A 27,813-nucleotide genomic window follows, 5' to 3' on the forward strand; every position below is an offset into this window, starting at 1 on the left:
GCAGACAGAGAGGAGGAGGCAGGAGGCAGAACAAGAAGAGGCGTTCAGGGTCGCTCAGGTAAATCGTAACTGGATATAGCAATTATTAAGAAAATAATAGAAATCATTTGTTGTTGTTCCATACTGAAAATAATGAAGAATAAATGAAAAACAGGCAATGTGAGACCTGATCTAGTTATTGTGATAGTGTGAAACAAATACATAATTCAGGCAAGGAATTGTTTTAATTCCGATGGTCTTTAAATGCAGCATGAGTATCCGTGCGGGCCGTTTGCAGGGGAGAGAGCGCGAGGGTTTGGGGGACGTTTGGAGAAGCTGAGGGGCGGAGGTACGAAGAAGCAGGAAGGGGAACGAAGAGGGAGGAGGAGGAGGAGAAAGAGAAAGACCCGGAGAGAAGTTCTCAAAGCAACAGAGGGCGTTTCAGTGGTCGGCTCGCCAGAGAAGGAACCCGTGGAGGAACTAACGCTGTAGCTGTGCCGTCTCTCGGCGTGGACTGTACCGCTGCCGGGGAGCCGCTGGGCACGCGCCCGCTGCCGTGTGCGTCGTCGGGCGGATGCGTTTGACTTCACGATGAGGAGCGACCCTCTTCTGTTCACTTCCACCCGGGGTGAGTTGCTCCACCTGGGGCTGCATTCTGACCGTTTAGTTACATTCACAGGACAGGAGCCCCTCCATGAGGCTACAGTGACGTCATCCACTGAGTCTCTTTCCTTATCATAACTCGACTTAAAAGGTCTGTGGGCGCGCGCGAGCTGCTCGCATCGAGAGGTTGTAGCTCAGCCTCCATGAATTGATAACGGTCTGCCACTTCTACTATCTTGTGTTGTGGATGTTGTGCTTCTATTTTCTTAATTTATACAAAGCATTCTTGCAAAATTGCTACAATTTATTTTATTTGATGCAAGTATCTGTGCTGCGCGCACGCACGCGCAAAAGGATATCCATTCCAGGTACATTTCTGTACTTTCTAGCCTATCCACGCGACCACCGTAAAACAGCAGCTGGCCTCTCTTGGGTCATGACTGTGCAGAGCCGGTGGTCGAGCAGTCTCTGATCAATGTTGTTCAACCTATGGTGCTGGAGGAGAGGGGAGGACAGCGTCATCAGGGTTGTGGTCGTGGTCACGTGCCCATGTGGTATGAACTCACACCAAGCTCCCTTCAGTCATCTGTCGAAGTGATGTGGTCACGACGCTCCTAATGTGAAGGATGTCTTTGGTCTTCGGGGGTCTGGACCTGGACCTGGTTTTATGACCCCTGTGTAGCTTTTGGTTGATCCCAATGGAACCGTTGGGTCTCGTTGGGTCTCGTTGCGGCTGCTCATGTCTGGTCTGTTCAGTACATAAACCTGCAGGCTGTTTTTCGTTAGATGGTAGTCACAGTTCACCTTTAAATTGTCCTTGAAAACAACAGAAATATTGTCTTTTGACTGAATATATGTATTGTACTCCCTTCTGAATTCTGAACAACTCACTTTAAAGCATGTAGCTGCTGCTAATATTAGTTTACTGTACTTTGCTATAATGTCAGCTTTCTGACGGAGCCCACTGTTATGACTGCACGTAATTTTTCTAGTTTTGTGACCTAATCAAGTCTGGTTTTCATTTCCTTATTGTTGATAGACAACAGATCCATCAACAACATGTATAATGTTTCATGCTTTACTGAAACTTAAAATAATGGAGCAGTAGTGTCAGACTTGTAAGGTAGAACTATGGGGGCTCTATCCTGGACCCGCTTGGCCTCCATTTGAAATGATACCCACTCTGACTTTCTAGACTTCATTCGAAAAGAAACGAGGCATTCCAACCACCTTTTGGTTTTGCTTTAGAGTTTGAGACTCACTTAAAAGCTGATTAAATGAATTAAAGCTCTTTTATTGTCCCTCATGAGGATAAAGTCCATCCCCTAAACAGCTCCGGTATTCGATGTTAGAGTCAATGCATTGCATCAGATTTCCCAGTTGAACTGAAGCTGCAGTGAGCCATGATGGGGTGAGTCCATGCAGCCAGAGGTTTCCTCAAATGCTCCTGGCCTCTCTAATGGGTCCTGCTTGTAGCAGTGAATGTGCTCCTACAACAACAGGACCTCCGCGAGCAGCTGCAGGGTATCGGGTGGCCCGGAGCGCTTCTCCGCCCTGCATTTGCTCAGCTCCTGACAGACACCTATTGTGTGTTGGGGGTGTAATCACATCTCAGTGGCGCGGATCATGTGTTGGTTTGGCATCTGGACGGGGGTTTAACCAATGTGAGTTAATGACAACTAGTATACAGGAATGAAGTATACGGTTCAGTTCAGTTCAGTTTATTTGTATAGCCCAATTTCACAAATTACAAATTTGTCTCGGAGTGCTTTACAATCTGTACACATAGACATCCCTGCCCCAAAACCTCACATCGGACCAGGAAAAACTCCCAAATAACCCTTCAGGGGAAAAAGGAAGAAACCTGGAGGAGAGCAACAGAGGAGGATCCCTCTCCTAGGATGGACAGATGCAATAGATGTAATGTGTACAGAAGGACAGATTTAGAGTTAAAATACATTCAATGAATATGACAGAGTGTATGAATAGTTCATAGTAGGCATATTCCACGATGGAGACCTCCACGATCCATCAGGCAGATGGCGGTGGGGAGGAGGAGTGGGCGGAGTCTCAACAGGACAGTGGCGTAGTCATGAGCAGGAATTCCACGACCCAGACGATCCATCAGGCAGATAGATCTATGCCGTCTCATAGGGTCCGATGACCCCATGAGACGTAAAGTCAAAAGGACTTCCGGGAGAAAGCAGAGTTAGTAACGTGTGATTGAGAGATGAAAATTCATCCTTAAGGAGAGAAAAAGAGGAGATAGGTACTCAGTGCATCCTAAACGTCCCCCGGCAGCTATAAGCCTATAGCAGCATATCAAGGGGCTGGACCAGGGCAAACCTGATTCAGCCCTAACTATAAGCTCTGTCAAAGAGGAAGGTCTTAAGTCTACTCGAGGTGACTGTGTCTGCCTCCCGGACTGAAATTGGAAGCTGGTTCCATAAAAGAGGAGCTTGATAACTAAAGGCTCTGGCTCCCATTCTACTTTTTAAGACTCTAGGAACTACAAGTAGTCCCGCATTTAGTGAGCGTAGCTCTCTAGTGGGGCAATATGGTACGACAAGCTCCTTAAGATATGATGGAGCATCACCAATCAAGGCTTTGTAGGTTAAGAGAAGAATTTTAAAAGTGATTCTTGATTTTACTGGGAGCCAGTGCAGAGCAGCTAGTGCAGGAGTGATGTGATCTCTTTTCTTAGTTTTAGTGAGAACACGAGCTGCAGCATTCTGGATCAACTGAGGGACCTAAGAGATTTATTAGAGCAGCCTGCTAATAAGGAGTTGCAGTAATCCAGTCTCAAGTAACGAACGTGAACCAATTTTTCTGCATCTTTTGAGACAAGATGTGCCTGATTTTGAAATATTACGTAGATGAAAGAATGCAGTCCTTGAGATTTGCTTTACGTGGGAGTTAAAGGACAAGTCCCGATCAAAGATAACGCCAAGATTCTTTACAGTGGTGTTGGATGCCAGGGCAATGCCGTCTACAGAATCCACATCACCAGATAATTGATCTCTGAGGTGCTCAGGGCCGATTAAAATTACTTCGGTTTTGTCTGAGTTTAACATCAAGAAGTTGCAGGTCATCCATGTTTTATGTCTTTAAGACATGCTTGAATTTTACAGAGTTGGTTGCTCTCCTCTGGTTTTATCGATAAATATAGTTGAGTGTCATCTGCATAACAATGAAAGTTTATGGAGTGTTTCCTGATAATATTGCCCAAAGGAAGCATGTATAAGGTAAATAAAATTGGTCCAAGCACAGAACCTTGTGGAACTCCGTGATTAACGTTGGTGGTTATCGAGGCGTCATCGTTTACAAATACAAACTGAGATCGATCTGATAAATAGGATTTAAACCAAATTAGTGCCGTGCCTGAAATGCCAATCGACTGCTCCAGTCTCTGTAACAGGATGTCATGGTCAATGGTGTCGAATGCAGCACTAAGGTATAACAAGACCAGGACAGAGAGGAGTCCTTTATCTGCTGCCATTAAGAGGTCATTTGTAATTTTCACCAGTGCCGTCTCGGTGCTGTGGTGTTTTCTAAATCCTGATTGAAATTTCTCAAATAAACTATTATGATGTAGAAAGTCGCACAACTGATTTGCGACCACTTTCTCAAGGATCTTGGAGAGGAAGGGAGGTTAGAGATCGGTCTGTAGTTAGCCAATACCTCTGGATCCAGAGTGGGCTTCTTCAGGAGAGGTTTAATAACAGCCACCTTGAAGGAGTGTGGTACGTGGCCTGTTAGCAGAGACACATTGATAATATCTAATAGAGAGCCGCCAATTAAAGGCAAAACGTCTTTAAGCAGCCTCGTCGGGATGGGGTCCAAGAGACAGGTAGACGTGTTCAAGTAGAAACCGTTGAAAATAATTGGTCACGGTTAATAGCAGAAAATGCGTCCAAATATACACCAGGGCATACAGCGGTTTCCAAGGCCATTCCACTTGAGAACAGATTGGCACTGGTTATGGGCAAGAGATTATTAATCTTGTCCCTAATAGTTAAAATCTTTTCATTAAAGAAGTTCATAAAGTCATTACCACTAAGGTTTATAGGAATGCTCGGCTCCACAGAGCTGTGACTCTCTGTCAGCCTGGCTACAGTGCTGAAGAGAAACTTGGGGTTGTCTTTATTTTTCTATTATTGATGAGTAATAGGCTGCTCTGGCATTACGGAGGGCCTTCTTATATGTTTTAAGACTATCTCGCCAAACTAAGCGGGATTCTTCGAGATTAGTTGAACGCCATATGCGTTCAAGCTTTCGTGACGATTGCTTCAGTTTGCGGGTCTGAGGGTTATACCAGGAGCAAACCTCCTCTTCCTCACTGTCTTCTTCTTCAGAGGGCTATCGAGTCCAGTGTCATTCTCAGAGAGCCTATGGCACTGTCAACAAGATGATCAATCTGGGACGGACTAAAGTTAGACCAGGAGTCCTCTGTTATATTGAGACGTGGTATCGAATCAAATACAGAAGGAATCGCTTTAAATTTAGCTACAGCACTATCAGTTAGACATCTAGTGTAGAAACTTTTGACTAACGGAGTACACTCCGGTAGTATAAATTCAAAAGTTATGAGGTTGTGGTCTGACAGAAGAGGATTCTGTGGGAAGGCGTTCAAATGCTCAATGTCAACGCCATAAGTAAGAACAAGATCAAGCGTGTGGCCAAAGCTGTGAGTGGGTTTCTGTACTCTCTGACAGAAGCCAATCGAGTCCAACAAGGAGATGAATGCAGCACTAAGGCAATCATTATCAACATCCACATGGATATTAAAATCTCCAACAATAATAACTTTATCGGTTTTAAGAACCAAACTTGATATAAATTCTGAGAATTCAGATATAAACTCTGAATATGGACCTGGTGGCCGGTACAGAATCACAAATCGAATTGGCTGTAGTGTTTTCCAGGTTGGATGTGAAAGACTAAGAACAAGGCTTTCAAATGAGGTGTAGTGTAATTTTGGTTGAGGATTAATTAATAGGCTCGATTCAAAGATGGCTGCTACTCCACCTCCTCGACCGGTGCCTCGAGGAATGTGAGTATTAATATGACTTGCAGGAGTCGATTCATTCAGGCAGACATATTCTTCATGGCTCAGCCAGGTTTCAGTTAGGCAACATAAATCAATGTGATTATCTGATATTAAATCATTCAGTAACACAGCTTTAGATGACAGAGATCGAATATTTAGGAGACCACATTTAATAGACCTATTTTGTTGCACTGCTGAAATAATTGTGTTAACTTGTATAAGGTTATTGTGTACGACTCCTCTTCTGCTTACTTTTGATTTATTTAATTGAAGTGGCCGTGGGACAGACACAGTCTCTACTCGGTAAAGTTCAATCAGGTTCATACCCGTTTTGGGCTCTCAGTTTGGTACGGCGGATACTTTTCTTTGAATTTGAACAGACGGCACTGCAAATACAGACAGAAGCCTCTTGCTGGGGACAGAGGGAGACCTTCTCTGGCAACTTTGGGAAACGAAAAAAAACATTTGAAACACTTATGTGTTTGCTGTGTTTGTACACAAAGGAAACCGGCCAGAATAGACAACTGAAAAGCATAAAAAATGTACATGTTAAGAAATAGAGCGTGTGTTAGGAAGCGTGTTAATTGACTTCTAGGCCAATTCCACCAATCTGGAAGAATCCCGCTTAGTTTGGCGATAGTCTTAAAGGGGACATATTATGAAAATTCCACTTTTTTAGTGCTTCTATACGTTAATTTGGGTATCTGGCATGTCTCCCAACACAAAAACGCTGGGGAAAAAAACCTCACGCGGCTTGTTGTGGTTCCTCTATATCAGAAACGATATGCTTGAGTGCGTCCAAAGGGATCACCACCAACGTCAACGTAGATTTTGAAGCACGCCCATGTAGGGAGTCTGGCTACATGGCCTTGGACCGCCCCCCACCACAACTTTGCAGGTAAAGTTTATTTGAAAGTTGTGTTCATATTACAGACATGAGTCATCAAATAAGTCATAAGTCATCAAATACAACGATTTAATAAGTAAACAAGGTTTAAACGCTAATTAATGGAGGTAAAACGTTACCCCCGCCCTGCTTGGTCACTTACTGTTGTCAGATAACACTTTAGTTTACAGATGGAACTTTACTCATGTAGCATTTATATCTTTATGGCGTTCCCGTTACTAGCATTTACACAAACACTTTCACAAACAGTAACTTACATAAATATACTGTATTTGCTACATACTCATACATGCACAAACTATTCACGTACTCGAATCTCTAGCACCACGATGCTCTCAAAACCGCTAACAAGACTGTGAGACCTTAGCCAATGTACAAACAAACACAAATGTAGAAGTGACATTCAGAAACGTCCTGTTGAGCCCTAACTTCTCGAACTTGTTCGGGAGCCTCTTCTTGTTCAGGGTCTGACTCTGGTTCAAAACGAGATGGTTGCAGGACGCTATCTTCATCTGCAGTAGGCAGGCAGCAGCTAGGCGAGCGCATCTCGTGGAGGAGGGGGGAGCTGGCTCATTAGCATTTAAAGGAACAGGCACTCAAAACAGGTTAATCTGTGGGTAGGTGTTTTTGACAGGGTAAAAAGGGTGCTGTTTGAAATTATTCCTGTGGTATTTTGACCTAAATATGTTACAAACATTTCATTAAGACCTCAAGGAACCATATCAACTTGTGGAAAAATGGGCATAATATGGGTCCTTTAAAATTTATAAGAAGGCTCTCCGTAATGCCAGAGCAGCCTATTACTCATCAGTAATAGAGAAACATAAGAACAACCCCAGTGGAGTGTTTGATTTCCGTGAGGGGGCCCCAGTGTTCACATAATAGGTGGCGAACATGAGTGTATTGATCTGGCTGATGATACATTTATGACCACAACCTCCCTGTCTATAGAAGCATTTTCACCGATCTGGAAAGAACAGTGAATGCATTAGTTAGTGTCGGTAATAAAAATGCATGTAAGTACTAGGGATGCACCGATCTGATTGGCGCCGATCCATATGGGCCGATATTCCCATTATCGGTTTTGATCGGCGTTCTCAAAACGGCCGATCAGATGACGAGAAAAACTATCAGAGACGTTTCAATCGCAGCGCACCGCAACAGAGACAATGCGCCCGGCGAGGACCGGCAGAGTGCAGAGGACCACGAGGGGATCCTCTCGCACCGAGCGGCGTCCCTGTCCCCCGAGTTGAATCACTGCGTCAACTCAGCCGACACTCACATGTCTGCCCCTAGAGACTGATGCTCACGGTAAACGCATTCGATCGGGAGCGCGCGAGGGTTTTGATCAAGTTAGCGGAAGGATTTAATTGACAACATCCGGTTTTTCAAAGTTAGCGGAAAGAACCACGTGAAACAACATCCGTTTATCAAAATAAGATGACGACAAATCATACACTAACATATAAAAGTAAACAATGAACTGATTTTGTATCTTTATAGATCGTTTCTGAGATTTAGCTTAAATTATGCTAACATTAAAACATTTTTACTGTACCAAGGAAGAGTTTATAAAAATAAGTCAGACTTTTGTATGCAGGGTTTTTCCTGGGTCAAAATGGGTCTTCGGTGCTCCCCAAAAAAAATGTTGGGTGCCGCGCGCGCACGGTCTCTATTGCTATAGCACTGGAATTAGCAGGCATCTATGTATTTTTTTTGCTTTTTTCCCCATAAATAATGGAGGCAATGCTTGAGGAAATCATTTTGCTAAAATAGATAGGCTAATAGATTGACAATTAGAGATGCACCGATCAGGTTTTTGGGTGCCGATCACTGAAATCAGTATCTGCCCATCCGATAATACCGATCACCGATCACGGTGTTGATTGAAGCATTCTATTTATTGTGTAGCATTATTGCCTAGGACTATGAGCAGGCATGAGAATCCCTCACCTTTCGGCGAAATTCGCCGTTTTGAAACTAAAATAGGTGACTTACGTGAATCGTGTAGAACCGAAGAGTTTTTGTTTTGGGGTAGGGGGGGGTGTCAATTGGCCGGCCGGCGTTTATGAGATTGGAGTGGGACACGGAGAAAATGTGAAGTGTTGCTCTTCGCAATAGAACATCTTTGATGGGCACGTGTCGCGTCTCGGCCAATCAGCGTCAAGATGTCTTCAGCGTTTGGTGGTTTAGGTTAGCTTGAATGTTAGACGCTACTTCTGCTGCTGTCGCGCTGCACGGTGTAGCGATGCTAACAAAGTACCCGTACGTTAAGAGCGATGTGATTTAGCATATTTTTAGTCTCAATACTTCATTAAAAGAGCGATCAGAGCGCACGCGCTGCTCCGTGTCGAGCTGTCTGCGCACACTGCGCAGCGCTAACAGAGAGGGGCGTTAAGTGGCGGAATTTTCGGCTTTAAAAATAAAAATAAAAAAAGATGCCAGAAGTGAAATGTTTAAGTTCAGTCTGTAAAGTTGTGTAACTCTACAGCTGCTCTTCCTGATGAACTCTGTATCATCTGGTCAGAGACTAACGGCCTCATAGTGTATCATCAATGCTATGAAGGCTCCATGTAGTTTCATTAATATCTTGCTGTATTAATACTAATATTACTGCTATTTGTTAAGTGTTGAAAAAGTTGGTAAAAAGTGAACCATACAGATATTTTATTTATTACTATTATAGATAAATATACCAGTATCGTATTTATGGTATACTGTTTTTATGGTATTGTATCATGATATCTATGGCAGTTATGGTATAGAAGATTGTGACAACCAGGTAGAGGCAGAACAGACTCGAGGAACAGACTCATGGCTCACAAGACTTGAAGACTTGTTCACCCCAACAACAAAAAAAGGAAGTTGGTTCATGAATGACCATATTATACACAATATTACTATTATTATAGTATTATAGGGCCCGATCACTGACTTGGTGTCAGAATGGAGGGCCTATAGATTATCATACAACGTCCAACATCGATGTTCGTGGAAGTCACCACCAGCACCCCCCCCCCCCCCTGCGCGCCTATCCTCACCTTTTTCACCCCTGACCCGTTTTCATGCCTGTATGAGGAAATACATATATAAAGCACCTCAAACATGAAAGAAATTACAGATTTCTTTAAACATTTAGGACTTTTACTTTGAAAAATGTCCTAATTGATACATTAAAATAGTTTGATTGCTATTGTAGGGGATTTCAGATATGTATGGAACACATCTGCATTATTCATTTCCTGGAACTCTTGGGGAAATCCATTTACAGGACTTTGTTTAACTTACAAAAGTCTGACTTATTTTTTTAAACTCTTCCTTGGTACAGTAAAAATGTTTTAATGTTAGCATAATTTAAGCTAAATCTCAGAAACGATCTCTAAAGATACAAAATCAGTTCATTGTTTACTTTTATATGTAATCGTGTATGATTTGTCGACATCTTATTTTGATAAACGGATGTTGTTTCACGTGGTTCTTTCCGCTAACTTTGCAAAACCGGATGTTGTCACATACATCCTTCCGCTAACTTTATCAAAACCCTCGCGCGCTCCCGACCGAACGCGTTTATCGTCAACATCAGTCTATAGGGGCTCAGACATGTCGGCTGAGTTGACCCAGAGATTCAACTCGGGGGACGAGGACGCCGCTCGGTGCGTGAGGATCCCCTCGTGGACCTCTCACTCTGCGGCCCTCGGAGGGCGCATTTACTCCGTTGAGGTGCGCCGCGATTGAAACCTCTCTGATAGTCCAGGTGTATTCGTGCACGTCGGGCTGTTGAGTGACCAGCAGCTGGCCGCTCTGTCCATTCGCGCACCTCACAGTTGCGTATTGATCAGACAAGAAGACACGCTTATTAACTCGATTACTATTGATCAAAACAGAACGAGGGTTTGGCTGTAGCCGACTTGAAACATACTATTGAAAACATATTCACTGACATGCACGTGATGAACACAGTTGTTGTTGTTTTTTTTTTTTTTCCATCGCAGACTTTTTTTTGCCTTAGGCGCTCGGGATTTGTCATAGGCGTTCGGGAAAACAGCTTAGGCGCGCGCCCAAATTTTCTCTATGCAGGAAAAACCCTGGTATGTTAAAAAAAATCCTGTAAATAGATTTCCCCAAGAGTTCCAGGAAATGAATAATGCAGATGTGTTCTATACATATCTGAAATCCCCTACAATAGCAATCAAACAATTTTAATGTATCAATTAGGACATTTTTCAAAGTGAAAGTCCTAAATGTTTAAAGAAATCTGTAATTTCTTTAATGTTTGAGGTGCTTTATATATGTATTTCCTAGTGCTGTGAAAAATAACGCGTGAACTCAGTTAATTCAATTTCAGGTTTAACTAGTTGTTTTTTTTAAACGCATTTAACGCATGCGCAGAATGAGCTTCCAATCCGTCTGTTGTTGGTCGTCGGGACGAAAAAAAAGTAACTTGCAAAATGAGCTTCCAATACACCACTTCAATCTGAACTCTGTCCGCTCTCATGCAGACGGTCTGTTCATCGGTAATGATCCTTCCGCAGGTTCACCTACGGAAACCTTGTTTCGACTTTTACTTCCTGTAGATCAGGGTCTCAACACGTCGATCGCGACCTGCCAGTCGATCGCGGCGTCGTGTCGGTAGATCGCATGACATTAAAAAGATTGGCCCGCCCCCTGACATGTTCTCTATAGCACGTCTTTGTTCTTTTATTAAACTAAACGTCTGTTGTTGATCGTATCTCCACAGCAGCATGTCATTTCTGTCTCTTCGCGTTGCGTTAACACTTATCGATCTCCGTCTCGCGCACCACAGAGCTCCGTGCGCGCATCGGAACCGAGCAAAAAAAAAGTCACTTGTCAATCTGTCCCCGTGTCCGGGCCGGTGAGGTTTCAGCTTTGCAGCGGTGTCCCCGCCGTCCCTTTCATCACGGCCCAGTTCATGAAGAAAACCCACACAGTCAGTTTGCCTCAGCAGCTGCTCGAGGAAGACTAGAGGCCTTTAGATTGTATCATGGTGGAGTTAATGGTTGACAAACAAGAGAAAAATGTTCTGTTTAACCCTCCTGTTACCTTTACATTTACTAACATATTTTACCCTCGGGGTCAATTTGACCCCAGCAATTAAAACCTCCAGAAAATTATTAGAATTAATATTGCTTCCCAAGTTTAAGTGTGAGGTACTTTATGTTTGTTTGTTGACTACCTAAATAGCCCTTTAAATAAATAAAAAGTTGATATTTCTTATATGTTTGACACAGTGAAAAACAGCCTGGGGTCAAATTGACCCCAAAGAACACCGACATTAAACATTGAATGGGGTCAAATTGACCCGAAAGGTAACAGGAGGGTTAAACATTCTGTTTAGGATGAAGATGTATTAATGTTCCATATGGAAGAAAACTGCTAAATAACTGCTGAGTTGCAGCACCATTGTATAGAAGAATGTATAAATGTATATATCCGTCTTTTGTCATAAATCTCTATGTTCTCACAAAATATACCGAGAATATCGGTCATATGTGATTAATCATGATTAATCCACAAAAACCTGTGATTAACCCGATCAGGGATCCCTCTCAGCAAGTCCTTGCTCAAGAGCTCTCCCACTTAAAGGGGCGCCATTTGTGTTTATTGCCATATATTATTACAGCTTTCCTCACGGAAACCTTGAGTTGACTGACAATTAATTGGGGTGTGTGTGATGTGGGCAGAACGGGTACATGGTGTCACCGCTCTGGCCTATTTGGTTCTGCTTTCGAGTCGGGGGTGGCTTTCCCTTTCCGCCTTTCTCTGAGAATCCGTTTGCCCCAACGATGATTGAAGTTTAAAAGCTTTCACGTGAGAGCCCCGCCCTTTATGTTGGTGTTGGTGGGGAAGAAGGATCCCAGAAGTCTCGAGGAGAGATGAGGAGAAATTAGTTTGTATTCTCTGCAACGCCAGCCTGTCAGTAAGTTGGCCTGCGGGAACAGAGACCTTTTTGGGGCTGGCTAATCATCGCCCGGCCGGCCTCCCCCTGTGTCAATACTCTTCTGGAAAAACACCAGGAGGAAGGGGATCTATTCAGAACACCCTGATGGATGCCAAGAGGACAGTTTAATATGGCTGAAACACAACCGGCAACCGGCCTGTTGACTTAATCATCATCATCATCATCTCAGAATTTACCTTTTGGAGCCCTTCCTCAAACTGTAAAACTAGCAGTTGAAATAGTCTTGGTGCTAATTTGGGCCCATTAAGAGAGGATCCGTTGGGATCTGCCTCAGCGGGCATCTTTAATACGCTTATTGTTGTAATGGAACGACCCTGTTAGCGCGTCAGGGTGCCTGTTTGTCAAAGCTTTCAGGATGACATGACACAGCTGTCTTGGTGATGCACCAGGACAGGGTGTGGTGCAGCGAGGGGGGAGGGGGGGGGGGGGTCACACAGCAAGAGGTCTCTGAGAACAACAAAGAAGGGCTGAGGTCCTGTGTGTTTGATTTTCCTCTCACATGCCCATGCGGCGGCTCTGGTGCCGGGGGAGCCGGTGCCCTGGTCTCCAAGGTGGGATGTAACCGGGCTGCAGAGATGAAAAGACCTGTTCCTGAAGTGAGAAGCAGATGGCAATGTGCTGGGCAAATTCTGACCTGCCCTTTTTTTGATTTGTTTTATTCCAGTTTTCATTCTTTTTAATAACTAAACAACCTTCGTTACAACTTTTCTAGAATATTAAAAAGCAATCAAAAAAAAGGTTTTCTCCAAAAATGCACCAAGTTACAGGATAGCACCTTCTCTCACAACAAACACATCAAGAAGGTATCTGGACAAATATAATTCATGTTAAAATAAATGTTAGTACACCTAATTCCATTTAAAGGAAAACCTCTACACTGTGATGCATGTCAGGGCGTTTTAATCGCCAATCTGCACCACCCTCTTCATGTAAATGGGTGTTTTTCTGGATTTGAGTGAATGTCCAACAAGTCACAGGAAAGAACACAAGAGAGCTACTGCAGGGACAAGAAGACGCATGATCCCTCATCATGGGGAATAAAGAGAGCAGGGAGACGTCGGGAACGTTGGACAGCAGAGGATGACTTCAAGTCCATGAAGAAAGTATCAAGTCTGCACTCAGTCCATGTCTCTCTCTCTCTCTCTCTCTGTCTGTGTCTCTGTCTGTCTCTCTCTATCTGTCTCTGTCTGTCTCTCTGTATGTCTCTCTCTGTCTGTCTGTCTGTCTCTCTCTGTCTGTCTCTGTATGTCTCTCTGTCTGTCTCTGTATGTCTCTCTCTCTGTCTGTATGTCTCTCTCTCTGTCTGTCTGTCTGTCTCTCTCTCTGTCTGTCTCTGTCTCGCTCGCTCTGTCGCTTTCTCTCTGTTGCTTTCTCTCTGTTGCCCCCCCCCCCCCTCCCCTCCCCCGGGTGAGCACAACTCTGCCAAACCTCAAACTTTAAAGAAAGCTCTAGTTGCCAGATCTGTGTTGTCATCCCAAGCTTGAACCGAGTTGCACATGTTGCCCAGAGGTGTCTTGTTTCCAGCTGCAGCAGTACGAGCTCCGGTGTGTACTTTGACAGCGCTGTCTGACGTGATGATCGGTGTTCTGTTCATTTAGTGGGAAACTCCAAACGCCTCAGCAACACAAAGTGTGACCTGTTGGCAACACACATTGCAGGGAGGTTATAGAGAAAGGAATGCCCTCACATTGTTTGACTCGGAGTCCAAAACAGCACTAAAAACATCAGGAAATCAAATATATTCATGTATATTTATTTTGTGGTGTTTATTGACGGGTCTGTAAGTGACTTGACGTACTTCACAGATGGGAAATGAAGAGAAGGATTATGGCCCAATGCTTTACGGGCGAAGTGTGATCAATGATGATCCCAGGGCCCTGCTTGTATCTGGGTTATGTCATTGGTTCACACATAGATCATACGATGATAGCTTAGTAGGCCTGCAACCTCCATAACTTCTCTAATGAGAGGGTTTTGGAAAGTGTGACTCTCAGGTAGGGTTGGGTACCGAAACCCGGTGCCAATATGGTACCGGTTCCAATACAACCGGTATTACCCGGACCAAAACGCAACGCACATTCCGGTGCTTCTTTCCGGTGCCTGAGCCGATTGAAATTGAAAAAAACTATTGTTGTGAACTTCTCAGGTGACTCCGCCCTGTCAGCAGGTTACGATAGCCTAACATATTTAACGTTGACAGCGGAGGCTGCGCCGTGTGTGACTACGTGAGCCCGTATCGAGCAGCGTCAGGCTGGGCGCGACGGGGAGACCGTCACCGGTCCCCCTGAACACGTGGAGACCGATGATGACGAGCAGCCTTAACTCAGATTAGTACCGTATCGTTGTTTGCAAGTCTTGCATTCATAAAAGTAGCCCAAGAAATAATAAATTAGCCATCATAACCATGTTTAAGCTAGCTCGCAGCTAGCGCTAGCTACGAGCGTAACAGTCTGCTAGCAGATGTGTTGATGTACAGCGGTCCCGGCTGTATACCCGGTGTTACCGGGAATATAATGACGGAGGAATAAAGACCGTGGGGCGTCACTTTGTTTCAGTGTAACTCTCGCTGTCAGAAGCAAAACTTTATTTGTCACATGTCATCTTCAGTACCTCTGATTGGTTGTTCTCTTTGCCCATCAAAACAGTGACATGATTAACCCTATAAAGTCTGCACATGACAATACATATCACATCATATAATGGAGAACATGTGTTGTGTATGTTAACAGTCTGATATCCGTTGTGTGTCAGTGCTCCATGATAACGGCTTCTACAGGGAATATGGCCAAAGAGGTTTTTAATGTCCTCATTGTGTGTTAAAAAAAAAAAGTATCGGTTCAGGCAACGTTTAGGCACCGGTATCGTTTTAAAAGTTCCGGTTTAGCACCGGTATCGGAAAAAACCCAAACGATACCCATCCCTACTCTCAGGCAGCTTCCATTCAGAGAAGCCACATCCACCACAAGACGGGATCCCTCTCCTGGTCCTGTGGTTTGAAGCGTCCAACGCTCTGTCTTTAGCTCGCTATTGCTCTCCGATATGGAGTGTAAACCCCGCCTCTCTCAATATCTAACCCTCTTCTCTTTCTTCCTTTAGTTCAGGGTTTTTGAAGATGTGTATTTGCAGTCAGGGAAACATCTGTTTGTAATCAATTCAGTTTATTTTGTATAGCCCGATATCACAAATTACAAATTACCCTCCGCGGGCTTTACAATCTGCACACATACGACATCCCTGACCTTTGACCTCACATCGGGTAAGGAAAAAGTCCCAAGAAATAGAAAAAACCCTTTCACAGGGAAAAAAGGGAAGCAACCTTCAGGAGAGCAACAGGAGGATCGCTCTCCAGGATGGACAGAAGAATAAGATAAGATAAGATAACCCTTTATTAGTCCCACAGTCGGGAAATTTCAGGAGATGCCATGTGTACCCGGGCTCTGTTCATAAGGGTCAGTGGGGGACCCGGGCTCTGTTTATGAGGGTCAGTGGGGGAACCTGCCTCAGGTAGAACATCCTCTGCTGCGCCTGCTTGATGGTGGAGCTGATGTTCAGCTCCCACTTGAGGTCCCGGGTGATGTTGGAGCCCAGGAAGCGGCAGGACTCCACAGCATCACCGGGGGAGTCTCACGGGGTGAGGGGGGCGGGTGGGGCTGCAGTCTGTCTGAAGTCCACGACCATCTCCACTGTCTTGAGAGCGTTGAGCTCCAGGTCACCAGATGGTCCGTCTCCCACCTGTAGGCAGACTCATTCCCATTGGCGATGAGTCCAATGAGGGTGGTCAGCCACCCTCACCAGAGATGAGTCCAATGAGGGTGGTGTCATCCACCCTCACCAGAGATGAGCCCAATGAGGGTGGTGTCATTCGTAAACTTCAGGAGTTTGACAGACTGGTGACTGGAGGTGCAGCTGTTGGTCTACAGGGAGAAGAGCAGAGGGGAAAACGCAGCCTTGTACCTACATGAGTAGTGTACAATACATGAGTATTGTACACTACATGGGTGTTAGGAAGGGCAAGGTTTGGACCCAAACGCAGCAGGCAGAGTTCTCAAAAAATCAAGGGATTTATTATTAATAACTAGCAGAAACAGGGACAAGAACCGGACAGGAACAAAAACGAACAGACACAGAACAAGCAGAAAGACACAAGCTAAATACACTGGGGAAACGAGACACAGGTGGAAACAATCAGGGCGTGGCTGGGAACAATCAGGAATGAAACGGACAAGCACAGGGAAGGAAGCGCAGGGAAACAGGAAACGAGACAGGGACTTCAAAACAAAAGAGGAAACACTCCAAATCATAACACATGGGTATTGTACACTACATGAGTATTGTACACTACATGAGTACTGTACAGTGCATGAGTATTGTACACTACATGAGTACTGTACACTACATGAGTACTGTACACTACATGGGTATTGTACACTACATGAGTATTGTACACTACAGGAGTACTGTACACTACATTACTTTTTGTTATTGTAAGGGTTATCACTGACCTGTCATGTCAACACAGGTTATGAATATGGACTTTTATTATTGTTATTATTGACAAGACCCCCGTCTGACCGGACTGCAGTTAGGCTGTGGGGGTTTCTAGGTCACAAGATTCCAAATATCAGATAAGTGATCAAAATGTGATTTGTGTTTTAAAATAAATGCAGTTGCACTATCCAAAGTATGCAAAACATCCACACATGCCATAAAGAGAGACTAAAGAAAGGTTAGCAGTAGGGCTGCAACTAACGATTATTTTGATAATCGATTAATCGGTTGATTATTTTATCGATTAATCGATTAATCGGATAAAAAAACTAAAAAACTTTCATTTTCAACCCTTTATTCAAAACAGGGTCCGTACGGTCATGGAAAACCTGGAAAAGTCATGGAATTTTTAAATGGCTATGTTGCAGGCCTAGAAAAGTAATTGAAAAAAATAAAATCCCAAAATATTCGGAAAAGTAATGCAAATTTGTTTCATTCAAATGTTAATTTACACGGTATATATACGGTATGCTTTGGAATTCTCATTGTTATTTTAAATACTACATCTTCTCACTTTGTCACGTATAGACAGAGTTTTCACAAAATGTTTAATCATGGAAATGTGGTTTAAAGTCATGGAAAGGTCCTGGAGACCCACTGGTCAGCATGTGATGAACCCTGTCCACTGGTCAGCATGTGATGAACCTGTTCACTGGTCAGCATGTGATGAACCTGTTCACTGGTCACCATGGTGATGAACCCTGTTCACTGGTCAGCATGTGGATGAACCCGTCACAAACAGACTGACAGCTTTACTCTCCTGAGCAGTGGTCCCCATGTGGCCCCCTGAACAATATCAGAGACGCGTTCCGATTTATTATTTTTTTCACCTGGCCCGCTGCCGTGAGACGCGGAAAAAATGTGAAGTGGTGCTCTTCGCAATAAAACATCTTTGATGGGACGTGTCGCGTCTCGGCCAATCAGCGTTCTGATGTCCACAGCGTTTGGGAAGTTAGGTTAGCTTGAATGTTAGTCCGCTACATCTGCTGCTGTCACGCTGCACGGTGTAGCGATACTAACAAAGTACTGTTAAGTATTCAGAAATCCCCTGGTGCTGAACCGAATAAAATGTCCGGAGTCGAAAAGTTCTAATAAAATGTATTTAATAAAAAGTATTACCAATCGTTGATAATAACTAATAACTGTTCAGATACAGAGTATAACTCAGCTGAGGGAGCATGAATCACTGCGTCCACAGACCGCCAAAGCAGTTAACTGTCTAACAGTGATTCAAGCTCACTAAATCTAATCCTCAGCTGAGGGCTTCTCACAGGATCACGGCCTACATGCAGCTAACCTGCATGCAGTGCATCTCCGCCGTCATCCAAAGGTCAAAAGCATTGTCTTTCTGGTCAACATCTGTTTTTATACCTCCCGGGCGTCCCGGCCCCAGGAGAGATATTCTCTTCTCATTGGTTAACCTGTCTAGGTAAAACATTAGTCCTAATCTACTCATTGGCTGAGCTGTCTGTCCGTCGGTGTTGAAAGCGTGTCCACGCCTCTTGACACTTGAAGTCATCTGTCCATCTTCCTCTGCGTCGTTCTGTCCTCTGCTCTGAATGGCATCGCAGGGGTCCTCAGGATGCCTCTCCGTCTGCTACTCAGTCTCTCCGAGCCAGGTGTGAACTTCCTTTCCGGCCCCAATTCGCATGAATGGGGTCTCTCCATGTCGGGGGAAGGGGATCCCTTGCTGCAATTGATCTGCTCCTTGTCACACAGAAAGATTCATTTTACCAGTTACAGTAATCCATTAAATAATAATCCACAGACATTTACCAAACAATATTGTAAATTATTAAACAATAACACATTCCATAACAACATGCATGAAGTAATGGTATATTAGTAAATCCAAATTTACACATTGCTTTAGTAAATTATCTAATTCAACAGTACCCGTAAGTTAAAAACGATGTGATTTAGCATATTTTTAGTATCGATACTTCATTAAAAGAGCGATCAGAGCGCACGCGCTGCTCCGCTCCGTTAAATGTTGTCTGCACGCGCAGCGCAGCGCTCACAAAGAGTGGCGTTGTGGCTTATCTCCGTTGCCTTTCTCCATGGAAAAATATTTTCCGCTATCCGCCACGGAATAAATAACCACGTTTTCTAAGTTATACTCTTGTGGAAATACCACACACGTCGTGACATGTAGCGCCCTGGTGTCTGGGTTCATAACGTCACCCGTAGGCGCACTCAGCTCCGTGAATGTCTCCGACTACGTGAAGGACTTCCGCATCCAGCGCCACGTGAGCAGCAGCAGCCAATTAGATTCATCAACAGAGGAGCAGCTCAGCGCTGAGTGGCTCTCACAACGCAGCGTTCTGTCCTCTCCCTCCGCTCTGGTTTCTCCTGCGCCGCTCTGCGCTCAACTCAACTTTGTTTATACTCCGTGACTTATTGAGCGCCGTAATAATCGCGCGACACAACGAATCGATAATGAAATTCGTTGTCAACTATTTTAATAATCGATTTTATCGATTCGTTGTTGCAGCCCTAGTTAGCAGGGAGTTGACTGAGGAGAAGATGAGGAGAGGAGGAGGGTGGGTGGTTTGTTTGCATTAAAGAGGTATTTCTGCTCCTGGCTGGTTGGAGTGTGGTCCTTCTCGCTCCATGCCACTTAATTTCCCCTCCACACCTTTGGTGATCTAGAGCAGCGGTCCCCAACCTTTTTTGAGCCACGGACCGGTTCTGTGTCAGAAATTATTTTCACGGACCGGCAATATAAATGACGTAATAAATATGACGTCATACAATTATACGAAGGGCATAAGTGCCAAAACTACAACTCATCATTACGCCGAATTAGTGTGAGCCGTGCGCTTGTTTACCTGCAACGAGCCGCTAATGGAGATGGCGACACAGATGTGTGTTTGGTCCGCTGCTCCTAACCGAGTTCTGGTCGCTGTCATTAGAACACCGGCAGAGTTGTTGTGTGAAATGTCCCTTAAGGCCACCGTCATTTGCATCTCGAACACATTTTTTTCTAGTTCGGACGGGCTCGATTCACCGAGTGGGTTTGTTTACAAATGGGTTGCAGGTCTATTCTTTTGCAGTCGGGTCTTTTGTGGTTGGAGTACCGCTCAAACTCTTTTAAAAGCCTCTTCCACCCGGTCAACGTCTGAAACATGTAGAATATTCCGCTGTTCACTCGCCCACACAGCAGCGACTTTATCGGCCAACTTGAAAACAGTTGTCATTTCCCTGAAGTGACAGAATTCATTGAGCAGGTTGAATATGTTTTAAGATTCTTTGTCACTGAAATGTGCCGCCAGCAGAGGGTTCGGCGCGTGAGACTCTCCTGCAGCGATAAACCCGAACTTTAAGACTCCTGAACGCGGCTCAGACGTACACACGGGTGTATCCGGTCCTTTTTCAAAATGATATATTTTTCCGACTGATTAAATAAAAATAAAAAGTTAAACTTTATTTATTCACTTTTTTTCCGCGGCCCGGTTCCAACCAAGCCGCAGCCCGGGGGTTGGGGACCCCTGATCTAGAGAGCTTGTTCAGGTTTTAATGACACACACACGCTCACACGCTCTTTGGCCACCCCGGTAGAGGCATAGGTTGCACACGGCTATGAAACGGTAAATGCAACAGTAAAGAGAGCGTGGCTGTTCCGTGTGCTATAGAAGCTGAACATGGTCCGGGCTGTGAGTTTGAGTTGAGTTTATTTCGATCAGCAAAATATACAACAATCAGAATAAAACAAAAGAAGAAAGTAGCTTATCGTCAAGGCTGAAGCTATCTAGCTTTTAAGAAAACAAAAACAAGTGAGGGAGGACCTTCACAACGAGGATGCTCTGAGGAGTTGGGATCGGTTGATGATGACCGTGAAGTTCCGTTTTCAGAGAAGGCGATGCTCTGAGTTCTCTTGTAGCTGCTCATGGAGGCGGTAGAGTTGAGTGGAGATGACTTAAGACCCTTAAAGGTCATTCCAGTTACAAAGCGAGCGCTGAGCTATTTTACCAAGGTGGTTGCTACTTTATTATCTCTGAATGTGCAAAGCTAATATCAGCATCCTTAATGCCCAGGATGCTTTCTGAGATTTTTCTTGGATTTTTTTTAATTACATTTTTTTCTTCTATAGGTATTCAATTTACTTTGTTGCTAAATACCCACGTATAGTAATGTGTTACATGGTTGCAATGATTATTTCCTTCATCAGTTGATCAACCATATAAACCTCCCGAAGCCCAACGTTATGTTTTCAAAAGGCTACATTTGACCAAGAGTAACCCAAATATAATTAATTTGCTGTCATAGGTTGAAGAAAAGCTGCAAATGTGGGACATAAAAAAATAAAAGATCGCAATCTAGTTTTCTTTTCATCAAGTAATTGAATAATGAACTGATCCCTTGAGTAACATTTCAGTAACAGCCTCCACTCTCCTGGAAGGCTTTCCTCCATATTTTGGATTTCCTCCCATGTGTGACTTCAGATTTAATGAGGTCCACACTGGTGCTGGGTACCAACGCCTGCTCCACTTTATTCCAGATGTTGGATGTGGACTCCATTTCTCGGCCAACGCCATGTCCAAACGGGAAAGTAACGAAATACAGAAAGTGGGAACAACACTGTTGTTGATTCAAAAGAAAAGACAATGCTTGAAAGACCAAACTGCTTAGCTTGCATTTAGAATACAATATGGGACATTCCTGAATAATATGCCATTCGTACCACACTGATACCTTTATGCTCCATCGATGTAAAGAAGAATCTCTTTACAAATTCTCATTCAATAGTCTAATGTTCGCAAGGGTCAAAAACAATTAAATCAATAATGGAGTTATGACTTTAGGATTAAAGGTGGAGTTGTGGTGGAGAATCGTGAAACTCCGACTTAAATGTGACTGTTGGAAACACATTCCACACACATTTGGATGTATATTGTACTTCTGTGATATTTATATATATATATATACCTGAGAGAAATGGTGGCCAAAGCTACACAAATATATAGTTTTAGTAAAGCATCAATTTCTGCATTAGTTTGGTCTTTCTCTCAGCCTGGCTACACTACTTTCTCTGTCCTGTCTGGTTTACCTCCCCCTCCCTCCTGTTGGATAATCCGATTATTTGAGGAATGTGTGCCTCAGAGCTGCTGTCCAATACCTACATGCCTCCTGCTGCTGCGAGAATGATTTATGGTTATTTATAATCTCTGTGGGATAATTCATTGTCATAACAGAGATGGCCTGATAAAAATCTGCGGGGTGAATCTGGTCCATCGTCAGCCGCTGACCTACCTTTGTGCTCGGCAGAGTGCTGATCACAACTGGCACTCTGACATGTTTTGAAGAAGATATAAGAGTTTGTTGCATCATCACAGATACCAGGCATGAAGTAGCAACAACATCTAGTCCCTGAAAAAAAGACCTATTGGTACATTCTAACCAAAAAGACATTCAAATACATTGATACATTCTAATCAAAAAGACCTATTGGTACATTATAACCAAAAATACCTTTTGATACATTATAACCAAAAAGACGTATTGGTACATTCTAATCAAAAAGACGTATTGGTACATTATAACCAAAAAGACGTATTGGTACATTCTAATCAAAAAGACCTGTTGCTACATTATAACCAAAAAGACCTTTTGGTACATTATAATCAAAAATACCTTTTGGTACATTCTAGGGCTGCAACAACGAATCGATACAATCGATAAAAATCGATTATTAAAATAGTTGGCAACGAATTTCATTATCGATTCGTTGTGTAGCGCGATTATTACAGCGCTCAATAAGTCACGGAGTATAAACAAAGTAGAGTTGAGCGCAGAGCGGCGCAGGAGAAACACAAGCGGAGCGGAGAGACTGAACGCTGCGTTGTGAGAGCCAATCAGCGCTGAGCTGTCTGTTGATGAATCTAATTGGCTGCTGCTGCTCACGTGGCGCTGGATGCGGAAGTCATTCACGTAGTCGGAGACATTCACGGAGCTGTGTGCGCCTACGGGTGACGTTATGAACCCAGACACCAGGGCGCTACATGGCACGACGTGTGTAGCATTTCCACAAGAGTATAACGTAGAAAACGTGGTTATTTATTCCGTGGCAGATAGCGGAAAATATTTTTCCACGGAGAAAGGCAACGGAGATAAGCCACGACGCCAATCGCTGTGTGAGCGCTGCGCGTGCAGACATTTAACGGAGCGGAGCAGCGCGTGCGCTCTGATCGGGCGCTCTGATCGCTCTTTTAATGAAGTATCGATACTAAAAATATGCTAAATCACATCGTTTTTAACGTACGGGTCATTTGTTAGTATCGCTACACCATGCAGCATGACAGCAGCAGATGTAGCGGACTAACATTCAAGCTAACCTAACTTCCCAAACGCTGTGGACATCTGAACGCTGATTGGCCGAGACTCGACACGTCCCATCAAAGATGTTTTATTGCGAAGAGCACCACTCCACATTTTTTCCGCGTCTCACTGTAATCTCAACGGCAGCGGGCCAGGTGAAAATAATAATAAATCGGAACGCGTCTCTGATATTGTTCAGGGGGCCGATCCACATGGGGACCACTGCTCAGGAGAGGAAAGCTGTCAGTCTGTTTGTGACGGGTTTATCCACATGCTGACCAGTGGATCTCCAGGATCTTTCCATGACTTTAAACCACATTTCCATGATTAAACATTTTGTGAAAACTCTGTCTATACGTGACAAAGTGAGAAGATGTAGTATTTAAACTAACAATGAGAATTCCAAAGCATACCGTATATATACCGTGTGAATTAAAATTTGAATGAAACTAATTTGCATTACTTTTCCAAATATTTTGGGATTTTATTTTTTTCAATTACTTTTCTAGGCCTGCTCATAGCCATTTAAAAATTCCATGACTTTTCCAGGTTTTCCATGACCGTACGGACCCTGTTTTGAATAAAGGGTTGAAAATGAAAGTTTTTTAGTTTTTTTATCCGATTAATCGATTAATCGATAAAATAATCAACCGATTAATCGATTATCAAAATAATCGTTAGTTGCAGCCCTAGTACATTCTAATCCTGAGCCTGAATCCAACATGTGGCTGGAGGGACTGAGCTGCATCATCCTGGATAAAAGATCAAAGATGTTTCATAATTCTTGAGTGCATGCAGAGTTGCAGACGAGCCCAATCAGATGAAAAGCGCCATTGACGCAGAGGAAATCGTCCAGGTACGGTGGCCTAGGTGGATCTTTCACAAAGCTAGTGTGATGATAAGTTGCTGCTTCTTCTCGAGGCGTGACGCGACGCCACAGGTCTGTGAGCTTCCATCCGGAGTCCCTCCTGTTGTTTGGTATTGCGGGGTAGGGGGGCCTTGGTGTATGTTCCATTTGCAGCAATAATTCGGCACTAGTTTGTCGTTCGGCTGGGTTGCCAGGTCTGTGCCTGCAGGTCAGCCACACGCCTGCCGTCTCTAGTGCCCACTTGTCTGTGACGTGTTTGTGTTCAGTCCCAGTTTAGTGTGGAGCAAAACTAAACCATTACATCAGAATGAACTCATGTGTGTAGTTTGGGTTTCTCTAGACTAGAGGTTTGATGTGGGGAAAACCTCCATATTAACACACCAAATCCACTTTTTATATATTAAATATGCTATAAATAGATGGATCGGCCAATATTCCCATTATCGGTTTTGATCGGCGTTCTCAAAACGGCCGATCAAAAGACGTAACATCTGCGAGAACTATCAGACGTTTCAATCGCAGCGCATTGCAACGGAGACAATGCGCCCGGCGAGGGCCGCAGAGTGAGATGTCCACGAGGGGATCCTCACGCGCCGAGCGGCGTCCCTGTCCCCCGAGTTGAATCTCCGTGGTCAACTCAGCCGACACTTACATATCTGAGCCCCTATAGAGCGTATTCACGTGACGTCAGAATCTCAATCGCGCCATCTTGGGGTCCCACTTATTAAATGTCAGAAGAAGTTGACCTCCTATCGTGTCCGCTGTTTGATTATGCGAGAGCCCAGCAACCTCATGTCCTTCTGCATTACCAAAGAAAGATTTCAACGGTTGGAATTGAATATTCGCAGCACTTTTTTACCTGATTTTACTCGCTCAACACTTTGTGGTTAATTCGCTAGTTACCCCTAGTTACCAGCACATAGCCCGGTCACATTCCTGTCAAACAGTTTTCATTTCCGCTATCGACCATGGGACATTAACAACTATTTCTGCGTTATACTTGTTGTGGAAATACCACACATGTCGGAACATCAAGCGCCCCGTGTCTGGGTTCATATATGATCCGTAGTCGCACAGCTCCGCCTCCAGGACGAGTGTCTGGATGAAGCCGCTTCCAGCTCCTTCAGGACCAGCAGTGACTGTTTGGTGGCCGTGCTGAGTGCTGTTCCCATGGAGCCAGTGTTTTATTTGACCTTGAAATGAATCACAGAGTAAAGGCAGACATCGCCCGACGGAGTTGCCATGTTCACGGCTTCCTCCCAAGTTTCCATCCACAGTTCCTTTTGCGCAAGTGAAAGACATTGATTTTCGCTCGGCGAAAAAAGCAAAAAGAGATTATTGACGAGAGCGTGTCAATGGAAACGTGCCCACAACCCGATGTATCGACAGAAACACATGAGAACAGTCCTAACGCTCATACGCCGAGTGAAGCCGAAGGAGATGCATGACAAGTTGAAGTAATAGCCTGTCTTGTTGAGCTGATAAACTCATATTCTGAATCAGTCCCACATCCAACAATGAGGCACAGTACCATAATCACAAGGCACACCGCTTTGAACTGAAATCGTGTCTCCTCAGCCGACACTCACATGTCTGAGCCCCTATAGACTGATGTTGACGGTAAACGCATTCGATCGGGAGCGCGCGAGGGTTTTGATAAAGTTAGCGGAAGGATTTATGTGACAACATCCGGTTTTGCAAAGTTAGCGGAAAGAACCACGTGAAACAACATCCGTTTATCAAAATAAGATGTCGACAAATCATACACGATTACATATAAAAGTAAACAATGAACTGATTTTGTATCTTTATAGATCATTTCTGAGATTTAGCTTAAATTATGCTAACATTAAAACATTTTTACTGGACCAAGGAAGAGTTTATAAAAATAAGTCAGACTTTTGTATGTTAAAAAAAGTCCTGTATATAGATTTCCCCAAGAGTTCCAGGAAATGAATAATGCAGATGTGTTCCATACATATCTGGAATCCCCTACAATAGCAATTAAACTATTTTAATGTATCAATTAGGACATTTTTCAAAGTAAAAATCCTAAATGTTTAAAGAAATCGTTAATTTCTTTCATGTTTGAGGTGCTTTATATATGTATTTCCTCATAGTACTAGGTAATAATGCTACACAATAAATAGAATGCTTCAATCGACACCGTGATCGTTGATCGGTATTATCGGATTGGCAGATACTGATTTCAGTGATCGGTGATCGGTATTATCGGTGATCGGCAGATACTGATTTCAGTGATCGTGATCGGCACCAAAAACCTGATCGGTGCATTTCTAATAAATATATGTGTGTGTGTGTGTTATATAACCATGCTTCTAGTTCTAACAGTATAAAGGACGACAGTAGAGCTAACACTATGGACCTGGGAGATGGTCAGGTGGTGTCTCCATGTCAGCTGTTACTGACTCGCTCTCCTTCTGCCCGTTGTTCACAGTGTAGCATCATGGGGGATCTGAGGCTAGAAATCAATTCCGGTACTTTCTAAAGTACATTTTATTTTTTATTATAAAGCGCCAAACCACAACAGACGTTATCACATGGAGGGCCGTACTTTTGGAGACCGCGAAATGGCTTGAAGATTAGAAACGTCTCCAACTTACTGCAGATCAGACTTCTAAGAAGGCCATACATGATCACATTTAAAGAGGGTAGTATGTGAAACACGTCTGTGTGACATGATGATGGCATCCCTAAAGTGTGTGTGTGTGTGTGTGTGTGTGTCTTGTGTGTTGTGTGTACAGCGATGGAGGAGCTGGTGTGTGAGCTCCGTCTGTTCCTGGACCTGTTGGACAGGGAGTATCTGAGCGCTGGGGTTCGAGAGAAGAAGATCCACCTCTCCAACATCCTCCTCAGAGTCCTGTCGGATAAAGGTGAGAAGACAAACCCCTCACAGAGCTTATTTTAAACATCATCTATGCATCCACCACCCATCCACCACTTTACAGATATCTGGATTGATAGGGCTGCATGACTCTGTGTATATTTACCTTTGTAACCATCCATCAGCATCCTCGTCCATCCTCATCATCCTTCAATCGTTCAAGTTATTTTGTGATGACCAAAATCTCGAATGACAAACTCCCCTCAGTGGGCTTTACAATCTGTACACGTACAACATCCTCTGGCTCGATCCTCCCGTCAGATCAGGAACAAGTCCCCCAAGAAAACCCTTTAGGAGGGAAAAGCTAAGAACCCTTCAGGAGAGCAACAAAGGAGTAAATGATACACTGCATCATGCTCATGTGTTCATGTTTACATTACTGATGTTACTGATACACTGCATCATGCTCGTGTGTTCATGTTTACATTACTAATGCACTGCATCATGCTCGTGTGTTCATGTTTACATTACTGATGTTACTGATACACTGCATCATGCTCGTGTGTTCATGTTTACATTACTGATGTTACTGATACACTGCATCATGCTCGTGTGTTCATGTTTACATTACTAATACACTGCATCATGCTCATGTGTTCATGTTTACATTACTGATGTTACTGATACACTGCATCATGCTCATGTGTTCATGTTT

General features: G+C 43.9%; 1 protein-coding gene across 2 annotated transcripts in view; it reads left to right on the forward strand.

Annotated features, from left to right (window-relative positions):
- Positions 1–306: 306 nt before the first annotated feature.
- The window catches only part of afap1 (actin filament associated protein 1), a 72,092-nt gene continuing 44,585 nt past the window's right edge, over positions 307–27,813 (forward strand). The window contains exons 1-2 of one of the 2 annotated variants that reach the window (XM_056442229.1): positions 307–607; positions 27,019–27,147. In XM_056442229.1, the coding sequence (XP_056298204.1) occupies positions 571–607; positions 27,019–27,147 (166 nt within the window). In that variant the 5' untranslated portion in view covers positions 307–570. The remainder of the gene's footprint in view (positions 608–27,018; positions 27,148–27,813) is intronic. The other variant, XM_056442231.1, reaches the window with a different exon arrangement.

The sequence above is a fragment of the Pseudoliparis swirei genome, chromosome 21 (assembly GCF_029220125.1).
Source record: "Pseudoliparis swirei isolate HS2019 ecotype Mariana Trench chromosome 21, NWPU_hadal_v1, whole genome shotgun sequence".
NCBI lineage: Eukaryota > Metazoa > Chordata > Actinopteri > Perciformes > Liparidae > Pseudoliparis > Pseudoliparis swirei.